The 13209-nt window shown below is 36.5% G+C and overlaps 1 protein-coding gene across 3 annotated transcripts in view; it reads right to left on the minus strand.

Annotated features, from left to right (window-relative positions):
- Fnbp1l (formin binding protein 1 like) overlaps positions 1–13209 on the minus strand; it is a 76187-nt gene that overhangs the window by 37815 nt on the left and 25163 nt on the right. For all 3 annotated transcript variants that reach the window (XM_057793097.1, XM_057793096.1, XM_057793095.1), the window contains exon 2: positions 9186–9301. In XM_057793097.1, coding sequence (XP_057649080.1) covers positions 9186–9301 — 116 coding nt within the window. The remainder of the gene's footprint in view (positions 1–9185; positions 9302–13209) is intronic.

A 13209-nucleotide genomic window follows, 5' to 3' on the forward strand; every position in this document is an offset into this window, starting at 1 on the left:
AGACACATGTCCCTCAGGCAAGTGGCAGAGGTCATACGGATTCAGTGCAGAATTCTACCAAACCTTCAATGAAGAATGAACACCAATATTCCTCAATTTATTCCACAAAATAGAAAGGAACATTTCCAAATTCCTTTTACAAAGCCAGTATTCTGATAACCATAATCAAAGAACAAGATGAAGAAGATGAAGAAGAGGAGGAGGAGGAAGAGGAAAAGAAGGAAGAGGAGGAGGAGGAAGAAGAGAAAATTGTAGGCCCTTATTTTTGAACATAGACACAAAAATTCTCCAACTACTTGAGAGCAGAATTTAAGAACATAGATCAACAAAAATAATCTATCACATAAATAAAGACTAAAGGAAAAAACTACATGATCGTCTCAGTTGTAGAAAAGGCCTTTGATACTGGGTAGTGGTAACACATCCCTTTAATCCCAGCACTCGGGAGGCAGAGGCAGGAGGACCTCTATGAGTTTGAGGCCAGCCTTGTCTACAAGAGCTACTTCCAGGACAGGCTCCAAAGCTACAGAGAAACCCTGTCTTGAAAAACCAAACCAAACCAAATAATAACAACAACAACAATAATAATAATAAAATAAGGAAGAAAGGAAAAAAGAGAAAAGGCCTTTGACAAAATCCAACCTCCAATAATGACTGCAGAAAGAAATTTGATTCTAGGATCTATCAAGTTAAACCATCATAAAGGGTATCTTGCCTTCAAAACTTAAGTCTAAGGATATGTTACTTTGGAAAAGAGGTTCTGCTTTTGTTTCCACAGAAGATGAGAACCTATGGATTCCTTCCAGGCTAATGTGGTTTAATGGAACAATACCCCCAAAAGTTCTCCATGAACCCTAAAAGTACTTAGCCCAGCAAATAGCAGGAAGCAATTGAGAAAACAGCCAAATTCCCCAAATGATTATTTATAAATGTTTATTTTCATTTAAAGAGGGATATGATATAGAAATGAATATTTTGTATTGATATGGATATTGGTCTACTGATACAAATTTAAGGTCGATTTTGTTATACAGTGTTTATGTATTTCTGCTCTAGTTTAAGGTATGATGTTTATAAAGTGAGACATGCCTGGTTCTGGCAGCACCAATTACTTAGAGAGGTTGATGAGCACTGAAGAAATTTGTTATGGAATTTGTGTTCTATATGACCAGGCTAGTCATTTGGAAAAGAAATTGTTCTTGCCTGGACAGCTCGATGGTATGCTGTACGAACTGGCCATGCAGGGCCCACAGAAAAATAACTGTTACACTTGTCTAAAGAAAGTAAGATAGTGCCTCATGTTCCTGATTCATGAAAAAGTCTGTCAGACATTCTGGAGGATACAGAAGAAAGTGACTGACAAACTGACAGTAGAGGAAAACAGTCTTTCAAACTTCCTGCTTCATGGAAAAGCCTCTCAGATACTATGGGCCCTTAGGCTGAATGGATGCCCCAAGATTACAAAAGAACTTTGGGTGACTGTTCAGGCAGCAAGATGTCTGTCAATTCTAGAGTCTTGGAAGTTGCTTACAATGCACTTCCTGTTAACTAAGGTAATATTTCCTTCTAGAGTCTTTGAAGAGTTGAAGACAGTCATAGTTTTCCTTAGTTATGATAAAAGATAAATTAGATATAAAACTTTAGACTCACAAAGAAATATTGTCACTGTAATTCTTGTTTGATACTTGTTTTGTTATATGTAATTTTACTATGTTAAAGTTAAAACCTTCCTTTTTATTTAGACAGAAAAAGGGCGATGATGTGGGATGTCCTTCTATATAAGAGTTGCTTTTATTGGTTAATGAATAAAGCTATTTTGGAAGATGGCAGGGCAGAATATAGCCAGGCTACAAAAGATATATATATAATATATAGATATAGATATAGATATATAGATATAGATATACACACACACACACACACACACACAGAAAAAGTAGGCAAAGTCAGGGAGATGCCATGTAGCTGCCAAAGGAGAAAGATGCCAGCACCGTACTGGTAAGCCACAGGCTCATGGTGATACACAGATTAATAGAAATGGGTTAATTAATTTAAGGTGTAAGAGCTAGCTAGAAATATGTCTGAGTCATTGGACAAGCAGTGTTGTAATTAATATAGTTTCTGTGTAATTATTCAGGTCTGGGCAGCTGGGAAACAAATACGCAGTCTCTGTTTACAAAGAAAAGTATTTCTAGGGGTTAAAGGAGGTTGAATTGAGGAGCTATTATTTAATGGGTAGAGTATTTCTGTTCTGAATGATGAAAAGAGTTATGGAGATGGACAATGGAGATAGCTATACAACCATGTGAATATACTTAATATCAATAAACTATACCTTTTAAATAGTTAACATAGTAAATTTTATTATTTTGCTTCAATTTTTAAAGCTAAAAATAGGCTATGATCCTACTCATTACTACATACTACTAGAATATCTGAATATAATGTACTTTCAGTTTCGACATTTATATATTTATACCCATACTAGTGACAGATGCTGAGTAGACAGGTAACAAAAAGAAATTAGAAGCTTTAAATATTGTTACCTGAAAAACCACGGGAAAAAAAAAATTAAACAAGCTCCAAAATATGAGCTCCAAATTGGTCTTCTCACATCTTTTATACTTTATTTTCAACATGTCAAGAATATACTACACATACAGATGAATGTGACCTACACATGTTAGTATATCAATTCCATATACACTCAAAGAATGTTAGCAATGTATCATTACTGTTGTGTGATAAGCATAACAATGAGGTTTTTAAGGAAACCATAGATATTTTAGAAGAATCTTTTAAGTATATTTAAAATAGAAAAGGGAAAAAAAAAGTATCTGTTCAATGTAGACCGAGAACAAACTGACACCACAGACCTAAGTATTATGTTTTTCAGATAAATTCTGCTAAGAAATTTGACCATTTTTCTTTTAAATGTTAGATTCAAAAGACTAACCAAATGGGAGCTATCAGACTCAGCGCTTCAGTGCCTATCTAACAGACATGAGGCCCTGACCTGATTCCCAGAAATGGGTGAAAGGCTGAATAAATTATACACAACTGGTCTTATGAACAACCAAACATTTTTCAGTTTAATGTTTAAACAATGAGGTCCTTCATGGGAATTCCACCATGAAGACACTCAACCCAACAGGTTTGAACTTATTTTCTTTCTTAAAAGGTTTTATCCTTTACATATTGAGCTCTGTTTAGATCACATAATCTAAGAAAATGCTTTCATATAATAGTCAGGAATATGCTTTGCATTTCTTGGGGAAGTGGTTATGCCTAACTTTATCAGAAAAGTGACAGTCTACTAAATCATCCCACAAAAATTTCAGGCAGAAGTCTACTGTAAGACATACCTCTTAAGCGCTAGAAACACAATGGTTATAGAAATCATCAAAGTCTTGAGAACATTAAATGGGACAGCAGTTTAATCATACTGATAATAATCTAGTTGTTATAATCAAACTAGCTTAGTAGCCTGTTAATTAAACTAAACAGCCATCTATTTAGGTATAACAGAAAAGAAAGATTAAATAGAGCTCCAGAGCACACAAAAATATGCAAGAATGAGATCAGAAAGCAATGAGAAAAAAAAAAAAAACCCCACACACAGCAAAACAAAAGCCAGCTACACTAATGACAGCCAAGTGAGGTCCAACTATACATAAAGATGCAGGTACGTAATACTGAAGAACAGTTCTCCAAGTATTGTACTTTTTTCTTCTGATCAAGCATCAAGAGAAAATAGTTGATAGAACTGAGAATATTAGGGGGAAATCAGGGAAAACTAAAGTAATATACCATCTGTAATTTATAACAGGTTACAGAAACAAATTAAACAGTATCTACTCAAATCTTAAAAGCACTCTCTAAATGAGGTTAAATACCTCAAGTAACAGAGGCACCCCAAGTCTGTCCCTCAATCGGGCTTTTTGAAATAAATGCTGTTGGTTTTTAAGAAGCTTCATTAATGAGAAAACATTTTCTTAATGGAAGAACTGTTAGCTCCCACCCTTTTTTAACCTTAACTTTATGGAAAAATACACAGCCCAAACTAACTTTATAAATTATATAACTTTTTTCCCTTTGAGACAGGGAAGGCCTAGGACTTATAATTCTTCACTTCTTCTCTCCCCCAGGTGCCATCATGCTAGGATATCTAATTTATACTTTCGTCAAATGTCTACAATTGTTACTATGCTATATTTACATGGATCAGTTAGTTGGAAAGGGTATGTTACTCAGTTTGGGGATAAGTTACTAATGGATGCAGCAGTCTTTATAGACATAAGATGTACTATTCATTGACTATGGGGTAGGGGGATCAACAGAGAATTAGTAAATCTCTTAATGGTGAAATGCAATATAATGCAATACCTAAGAGCCCACTATCAGCAGCAACAGATAAATACAACTAGTTCTGCCTTAACTTTTCTATCTTCATTTCCAATACTGAAATTTCAATTATTTTTAAAGGAAAACGTGTTACAGCATGGAAAATTGTGCTGACATATTAAATGTTACAGTAAGAATTAAGTAAATATACTTTTAAAAATTGCTTATTCTTGTTCTTGCCAAGCACTGTTCAAGGAAATGGGAAGAAACAGAACAGAATGAACAAACCCCTCCATTTGTGGATTTTATATTTCAGTGCAGAGATCATACTCTAGAATTTAGAAACAGAATTTAGTAATAAAATTATTCAGTGATTAAATTCAGGTAGAGATGTGTACTGAGGCAAAGTGAGTGGCAAGAGACTAACAATAACTGTGTTTCCGCCAGATCAATTCTATCCAGGCAGTATAGATATAGCTGGGTATAGTGACACGTACCGGTAATCTCCCTGGGTCACATAGCAAAGCCTTGTCTAGAAAGAAAGGTAGAAAGCCTACAGGGCAATAAAGCAGTCACGAGTTAAAGAACAGCAAATCAAAAAAGAAAAAAAATAATAAAATTAATTTTTACTTTCAGAAAGTCAGTATAAAAATGGGTTCCCTGGGTTCTCAGTATAAAATGAGTGACAAATGGCAAATTCTGATAAAGGAATGGAAAATATGTAAGCTTACCCTAGAAACAGGCTAATGTAAACTAATAACCTTAAAACATGGTACATGATACCAAACTCCAGTACAGGTAGAAAGCAGTACATCAAAGGTCATAAGAGTCTAAGTTGGATATATATAATGAAATAATATTCATTCATTCATTCATTCAATGTATACTTACTCAGTTAAATTACTCAACTTGGCATGGGAATACAAATGCACATAATATAGTCTCTGATTAAAAAGGATTTCTGCTCTAAAAGAAAACTAGCTTACAGGCTCCCTGCCTTTCAGAATAGTTTGCTCACAGTACCCCACACTATCCATTTGGGTGTTCTAATGTGGATGCTGGAGGATATAATTTTACACAGCCACATTTCTGTGATAGAACATAATACTGTAATTATTTTTACTAGAAGAGAAAATAATATATACTTATTGTGCATATACAACTTCTCTTTTTTACTTAGAAATCTTAATTAATCCCTGCCATTAACATATACAAGTTTATCAAAATAACAATTGGACTAGAGATCAACTTAGTGACAAAGTGTCTGCATAGCAAGCATAAACACTGCATTTGACACACACACATAGCCTGATTTCAGTTGGTTGTCTCTGTAAATACAAAACAGTAAACTGGTACTGTTACCACCATTTTGCATCGTTCATTTTCTATACTTATACTTGTACCAACCCCCCAAATAAATCAACAGTCAGCACCAAAATAGAGTTAAATTTAAACTATCAAAACTCATGAACAGATGGGTGAGGTGGTATACTCTGTTAATTCCAATACTCCAGAACCAGAGGTGAGCAGATCCCTGAGTCGGAGTCCAGCCAAGTCTACACAGTGAGTTCCTGGACAGCCAGGGTCACATTGAGACCCTGTCACAAGAAAATAAAAAAGAACACCAAAAAAGAAGAATTTAAAATAGGAATAATGGGAGGTAGGCACAGAATGCCTTGGTATCAAAGTCTTATGTTTAGCCTTGCAATGCAGTTAAACTGGAGCAGGCATGATGATATAAGACTGAAACCCAGCATTTAGGAAGCTGAGATGGGAAGGATGTTGAGTTGGACAAGGTGGCTAAATATCAAGACTCTGTTCCCAGCCCCCACCAGGGAAAAGGAGGGGGATATTTAACAACCTGAATACAGTTATTACAAAGGAACAGAGAGTACCTCAGTAAGCAGCATTCTCCTCCTAAACATGAAATCAACTTCTATAACAAAACTAGGAGGAGGTAGCTAAATGAAGAGGAAATAAACAGGACAAGCTTCTTCCCTTTTTGAACCAAAAAAAAAAAAAAAAAAAAAAAAAAACCTTAATACAAACAGCACCTGACAATTCAATCATTTACCAGCCATTCATCCAAAGCAGCTAATCTCCACACAGAAAGAAGGAAGGAGTAGCCTGCTTCAAATTAAACATGCCTCCTCCCAAATCTTCTTTACCTAAACACCTCAACATTACCTAACAAAATAACCCCGCTACTGAGCCACCCTGGAAATTTGACAAATTCCCTGAGTGTGTGACAGTCCTTTCAAGAGGCAAACCCTCACACCAAGCAGACATGACAAATCTAGTCTAGAGTGCTTACGTTTTATCGTATAAATTATCAGTTTTTCATTTTGCAATTTGTGACAGCACTCTTTCCAAGCATGCCACCACTTTGCTTAGAGTTTTAAATTACCAATCTAGAACAAAGTCACTGGAAATAATGTAACGCAAAGGTGCACAGTAAAAACACCCTTGCCTTGTCCACAAGAGCAACAACAGGCACTCCTGGAACCCTCGAGCGCTTCAGAACACAAATTTCACAAATTTTTACCTAATTATACATACAAATTCAAACAAGCAAATAAGATCTACTATTGAGTTCTACAGCATGCTTTTTGTACTGATGGACTGAATACATACAGTCTTCTAAGTTTAAATAAGCTGGTTCTTTAAACTGGTTATTAAAAAAGGTATTTTTCATCCTTCATATGTTGGTAGGCATTTCTAAAAGGGAATTCTATTTTTTTCTGCAATGAATAATTTTGTGCAGACATGTTTGTGTTTTCTATAAAATAGTTTAGAAATTAAAATGCTGAATTAAAGATATTCACTATAATGAGAAACCTTGTCAAATGCCCTATCTATTCTCATTTTGCTTTTATATTGGAACACAGTGATAATATTCCTGGGGGCCTTCAGTAGTAAGTTCTGTTTGTTCCTATGTTTCATCTGGTTTGTGTTTTTAACCTTTTATCATTTGTCTTCACTTCACTTGTACTGGAAACTTGAAACCATAAGTTTTTATTTGTTAGAACTGAGAACAAATTCAAAATTAGATGAGAGAGCTGAAGAGTCCAGTGGTTAAGAGCACCAGCTGTTCTTCAGAAAGCCAGGTTCTGCTCCCAGCACCAACACAGACGGCACTGATAGCTGTGTGTAATCTCAGTTCCACATCTAACGCCCTCTTCTGGCTTCCCTGGGCACCAGGCACACACATGGTGCACAGATATAAATGTATGCCAAAAACCCATAAACATAATAAAATAAGTATACTTTTTAGTAATTAGATGGTAGACATTTAATTTGCACATGACCAAACTTTTCATGTTACCCTCTCAGACGTCCTTCATGTTTAAGAATCCCAGACCATAATTATGAACAGATAAAGTATCATCACTGTTATCAGTAAAATACTAACAGGCTCCCCTATTTGTATTCTTATATGAAAAGAGCCTTAAGAAAAACCAGAAGGGAATAGATCAGGAAACTGGGATGATGTCAATGTTCTCATAAATGCTAATAATTTAAAAAAACAAAAGACAAGAGTTTTGCTAAACATTCACTCATTATACTAGACCTTTGTCATCCCATACCTGTAGTGAGTTGACTACAAGGATATAACTGACTTATCCCGAATATTTCCTCTTTTTTCTGGGTCTACTATCTTTAGCTATCTCTCTTCTACCATTAACTATAAGTCAATTCAGTTATCATCATTTCAATAAATTATACAAAGTAGGCATATTACCTAAGCCAAATCAAAACGACAAAAGGAGATCTTATTAGAAGAACTAGAAAAAAGAAGGTGGAAGAACGGTAGCACACGCCTTTAAACCCAGCACTTAGGAAGCAGAAGCAAACAGATCTCTGTGAGCTGGAGGATAGCCAGAGCTACAAAGTGAGATTCTGTCTTGATAAACATCAAAACAAACAAGAGATGGTAGAGAGACTTCTATTCTTCCTTCTGCCTCCCTCTGCCCCCACCCCATCTCTCCTCTCTAAGGTGTAACAGAGAAGAGTGCCTGGCTAAGATGCAGAGTGCAATGGAAGCCTAGAGGCAAGCAGTAGAAAGGAGGGTGCTGAGAGGAACTTACACACAAAAGGAACAAGGAAAAGTAGAACTATAACAAGCAGCAGCTTACTTTGCCCCATTTCTCAACCACGTGTGCCGATGTAAATTGGAATTTTGTCCTCTGAAGCACCCTAACTCCTAGCTAAAACTTTTATAGACTGGTCTTCAAATTTCAAGCATTACTTTTATCAAGTTCCAGCAAGACTACTAGAAAAACTGTGGTAAACAATGATAACTGTGCTATCTGAACAAATAAGATTCGTTCCATCAAATTTAAGATTTAAAAACTCCCCTTTAAATATTCTGACAATAAATATCTTAACATAGAAGCTCAGTTCAGTACAAACTCTATTTCCAAGACCTGGAAGTTCTCAAGTTCAGTGCATCAGAAAGCTTCTCAAACCGTAGCTATGAAGGAAGAGTGCGAGCGGAAAGCACTGAATACCCAGGTCTTGTTTGTTTCCTCACTGAACCATTTTATTCAGAGGCTTGAAGATAGAGAGGCCCTAAAGAAGACAGCAGGCTCTGGCTGCCTGGACAGGGTTTCCCTTTGCTGAGATTTAAGGATTTTTAATGCCTTTCTGCGATTAAAGTTGATTTTACTCAATATTCTCCAAGGGTACAAGGCAATGATTTAACTAAACTATTAGTTCTAACTCAAACCAATTTGGATAAAAAAACACAAGGTTTAATCTGTACAATATTATTTTTATTAATATTAAGCTGCTTAAACATGTAACTTCATTTGTACAAAGTGAAAAATAAGTTAACTTACCTCAACTGTTTCGCATAATTCTGTTCAATTTCAATCCTCTCTTTAACAAACTTGGCGTATCTTTCCAAGAAGTCAATTCCCCATTGTGTATGCTTGTCTAAGCTATCGAACTGATCCTAGAAAAGGAAAGCAAGAACAGCCTGAACAGGTTAAAACTATATCCACAAATTTTTTAACCACTTTCTGATATTTGTACAGAGAATTAAGTATAAAGTATAAAATGAAACCCCTGGCTCCGCCCACCTTTTCCTAAATCAGAAGGACAAATGCTAGAGGACCACCTTTGATCTGCAATTGTAGCTCTTCCTGGATTATCCTTTGCAGATTTTTATAGCACGAATAATAAAAACCCAGAGACGGATATTGGGGTTCAACCTGAAGATCAGAAAAGCAAAGCAGCTACCCACTGGCTCTTACCTCTGCCTCAGACCAAAATGGGCGAGATCCTGTCTCCAGGAATCCTGAAGACCCCAACTCCACTGAGTTCCTGTCTCTTCCCCTTTATATTCCTCTCTCCACCCAGACATATGGCTCGTGTCTCCACCTCCCTGGCGCTGGGATTAAAGATGTGTGATCCCAAGTGCTGGGGTCACCTCTGTGTGAGCTCTATTTCTATTTAAGACAGAGTCAATCTTGTGTAGCCCAGAGTGAACTCACAAGATTCATCCGCCTGTCTCCTTAGTGCTGAGATTAAAAGCATGTGCCACCACTCCCTGGCCTGTATGGTTGACTAGTATGACTGCTTTCTGCCCTCTGATCTTCAGGCAAGCTTTATTTACTAAAACACAAATATACCACTGTACATTTGTCTTGCCAAGTCTCCATAACCACATAAGCCAATTATTTTAAAGCAATCTCTCTAGAGTGTAGTTATCACTTTCTGCACAGAGTGCTGGCGCTGGGCTTGTAAAGTAGCAAATCTCTAAAACTGTAATAATGGCACACACACCCTTGTCTAGAACTAGGAGGAGGACACAGAGGAAACAACTGTAAAGATAGGCTCAGAAAACCAAAGAAATGGAGCAGCCAAAGGAGAGAGAGATTGTCCTTTGGGAGGATAAAGCCATCAGACTACAGGAATAACAGACAAGCTCACTGCCTGCTCCTAACTTCTGAAGGGAAGATGTTATCCTTTCGTCTCACACCTTGACTTACGGCACTTTCTATGAGCCTGAGCTCATAGGAAAAAAAAATCCCACTCTTCTCCTTTCTGCTGCACTTTTCTGATCCACTTACTGTGAAACCATCTTCTGCTCACTTCAAGAGTCTTGTGTTCCCAGTTCCTAACTGCCCGTGTAGTGCAGGTCCTGTCAGTAGTATGACTTCACTCATCATCATAGGAAAAGGTAAAGTTAATAAAGAAAACAAACAAACAAACAAACAACCCTTTCTTTGTAAACATATATGTATGTGTCCTGTTGGTTCCTTCTCTGGAGAACACTGAGGAAAACTTTACAGACTTTGAAATAAACAGAACTTGGCAGTCATTGTTTTGGCCTAAGCTCCTCTACTAGCTCCCAACAGACCAAACCAAAATGGATTTGCTCGAGCTGAAGGTCCCTGCCCACCACGCCCAAACTAAGTTACCCATCTGGCCTGAGAAGTCAGGAGAGGAAGAAACTGAGACGAACAGTAATAACCAAGCCCCTAAGCATGCCAGTTTTAACCTGCACAAGCGCTTCAGCAACTCCCACAAGGAAAGTAACATTTAAACCTTCAAATTGCCTTTGCTCTGTTCTGCTTTCTCAGCCCTTCTGTCTGCAGGACCAGCACGCTCCTTGTGTTTTATGGAATCAAGTGTTGCCCTGTAAATCAGGTCAATTATAATCTTTTAACTTTTTAATTTTGTCTTTTGACAGATTTTCTGCCAATAAATGATACAGTATTTGTAGATGACATAAGATAATAGATGCAGTCCCAACCATTCATCTTCAAAATGCTTTCTTTCTTCATAATTCAGAGTTCTTTGAAAAAACAACTAATCACTAACCATTAAAAGTTCCCTTTATCTTCTGAAGATACAAAATTTATCAAAATTACATATTATGTGAGCCTATAACTGACAACCACTTATTTAAAAAGGGTAACATCTTTACAGCACCCAAGAGATAAACAGTGAATTTATGAGAAACAGATTTTCAACGTCCCTCCCAATTCTTCTCAGGAACACTGTAAACAGTTCACCTTCCATATACTATGAAAGTTATTATTTTCTGTAAGATTAACTATAATAACAATATAGCTCAATGAGGGAATGGACTCCCCTCATTCATTTTCTCTTTACCTGTAAATTACAAAGTGAATAAATTCCAACCTTATTCCCCCGTCCCTTTTAATCAAAGCACAGGGCTAGTGACAGAATGGAAGAACTCTAGTCAACACACCACTTTACTGGTAGTTAACATAAGTTTTTTCAAGGAACACTGTTTTTTGTTAAAGACATTTATTACTGAGAATAAATAAATGTTCAATTCATCTTTTCTTTAATGGCTCACAAAAAAGTGGTTCTAAATATACGTGTATATTGAAACAGAACCTAACAGACGTTATAAGTTAAGAAATATTAGCTATATCTGTAATATATATTGTATTAATATAGAACTTTAATCAAACTACCTGATCAGTTGTATGACAACACTGTGGTGCATTCTACTATTGTTTTTGAAAATAAAAACTAAAAGTGAAACATTCCTTTCAGGGCAGCTACTTTGGAGACAGAGGCCACTTGGGTCCAGGAATTTTTAGAGGTGTTTTCTATGCAGCTTCTAAAGTACTTAGCTTGTTGCCAACGAGGTGACTTGGAGCTGGAGGTAGTTTACCAAAGGAGTCTTGTTAAGACGAGGTTGAAACTTTCAGCATTCTTAGGTGAAAGGGGGCTAGATAGTGATTTCAATAACCAATAATTTAATCAATGGTGCTTATGTCGTGGAATATCCATAAAAAACCTAAGCAATATGTTTAGAGAGCCATGTGCCACAGGGACCAAGGGTCTCACTTGCACTCTGAGCCTCTCTAAACCTCATCTTATGTGCCTTTCCATATGGCTGTTTACCTGCATGTATCATCATCTAGTAATATTTAAGTGTTCTGAGTTTTGTGAGCCATTACAGTAAATTACAAAACTTGAGGAGAAGGTCATAGAAACGCCAGACTAAAGTCAATTCACTCAAAAGTTCTAGAGGCCCGGGAAGCACCTAAGGTAGGATCAGTCCTACAGTGCTAAGTCCTTAAACTTATGAGGTCTTTCCTTCATTAAAAACAAAAACTAGCTTTTCCTCAAGATACAGTAAGATAACAAACATTATCTTGGCATCGCTTAATGTCTACCAATGCTCAATGTATTAAATTTAACCTAATACCTCTTTAAATCCAAGACACCAGTGTCAATTCGTGTTTTACACACTAGTAGAGTTTTAGATAATATAAAGAATTCTAGAGTTTTCTGCTTAGCTTAGTGGATCATCTTGTATGCTCTTTTCTTAAGATTCCTGCTTTAAATAATGAACTAAGCTTATCTGCTCTGTATTAAATACCGATTCCCCTGCTGAAACGTTACTGAGTTTTTCCAGCACTCAGGAGGCTGACAAGAGAGAATCAACTATGACTGAGGCCAGCCTAGGTTACCATGAATTCAAACCCAGGCCAGGTACATATGCCGAGACCTTGTCTCAACAATAAACAAACCTGCTTTTAAGTACATGCTGTTTTAACAGTCAAAGGCATCCATGCTGTAGATTCACCATCTATTTAGAGTTTTGGGCTTCTTTTTTATATGTGACTATTAGCTTCCCCCTCGGCCATGCTGCCTCTGAACTTGCCTGATCTCACCTAATCTCAGACACATGAACGTTTTAAAACTCAACTAATCAGACAACAGTCAAATTTCATTATTAATGGTTAAATTACAAGCTATAAAATCTTTTAAAATATAATTCTCTTTTACAAGGTTTTACAGTTTATAAGGTTTATTTTGTACATTTTTTTTGTTTTGTTTTGGTTTGGTTTTTCAAGACAGGGTTCCTCT

This window comes from Chionomys nivalis, chromosome 18 (genome assembly GCF_950005125.1).
Source record: "Chionomys nivalis chromosome 18, mChiNiv1.1, whole genome shotgun sequence".
Taxonomy (NCBI): domain Eukaryota; kingdom Metazoa; phylum Chordata; class Mammalia; order Rodentia; family Cricetidae; genus Chionomys; species Chionomys nivalis.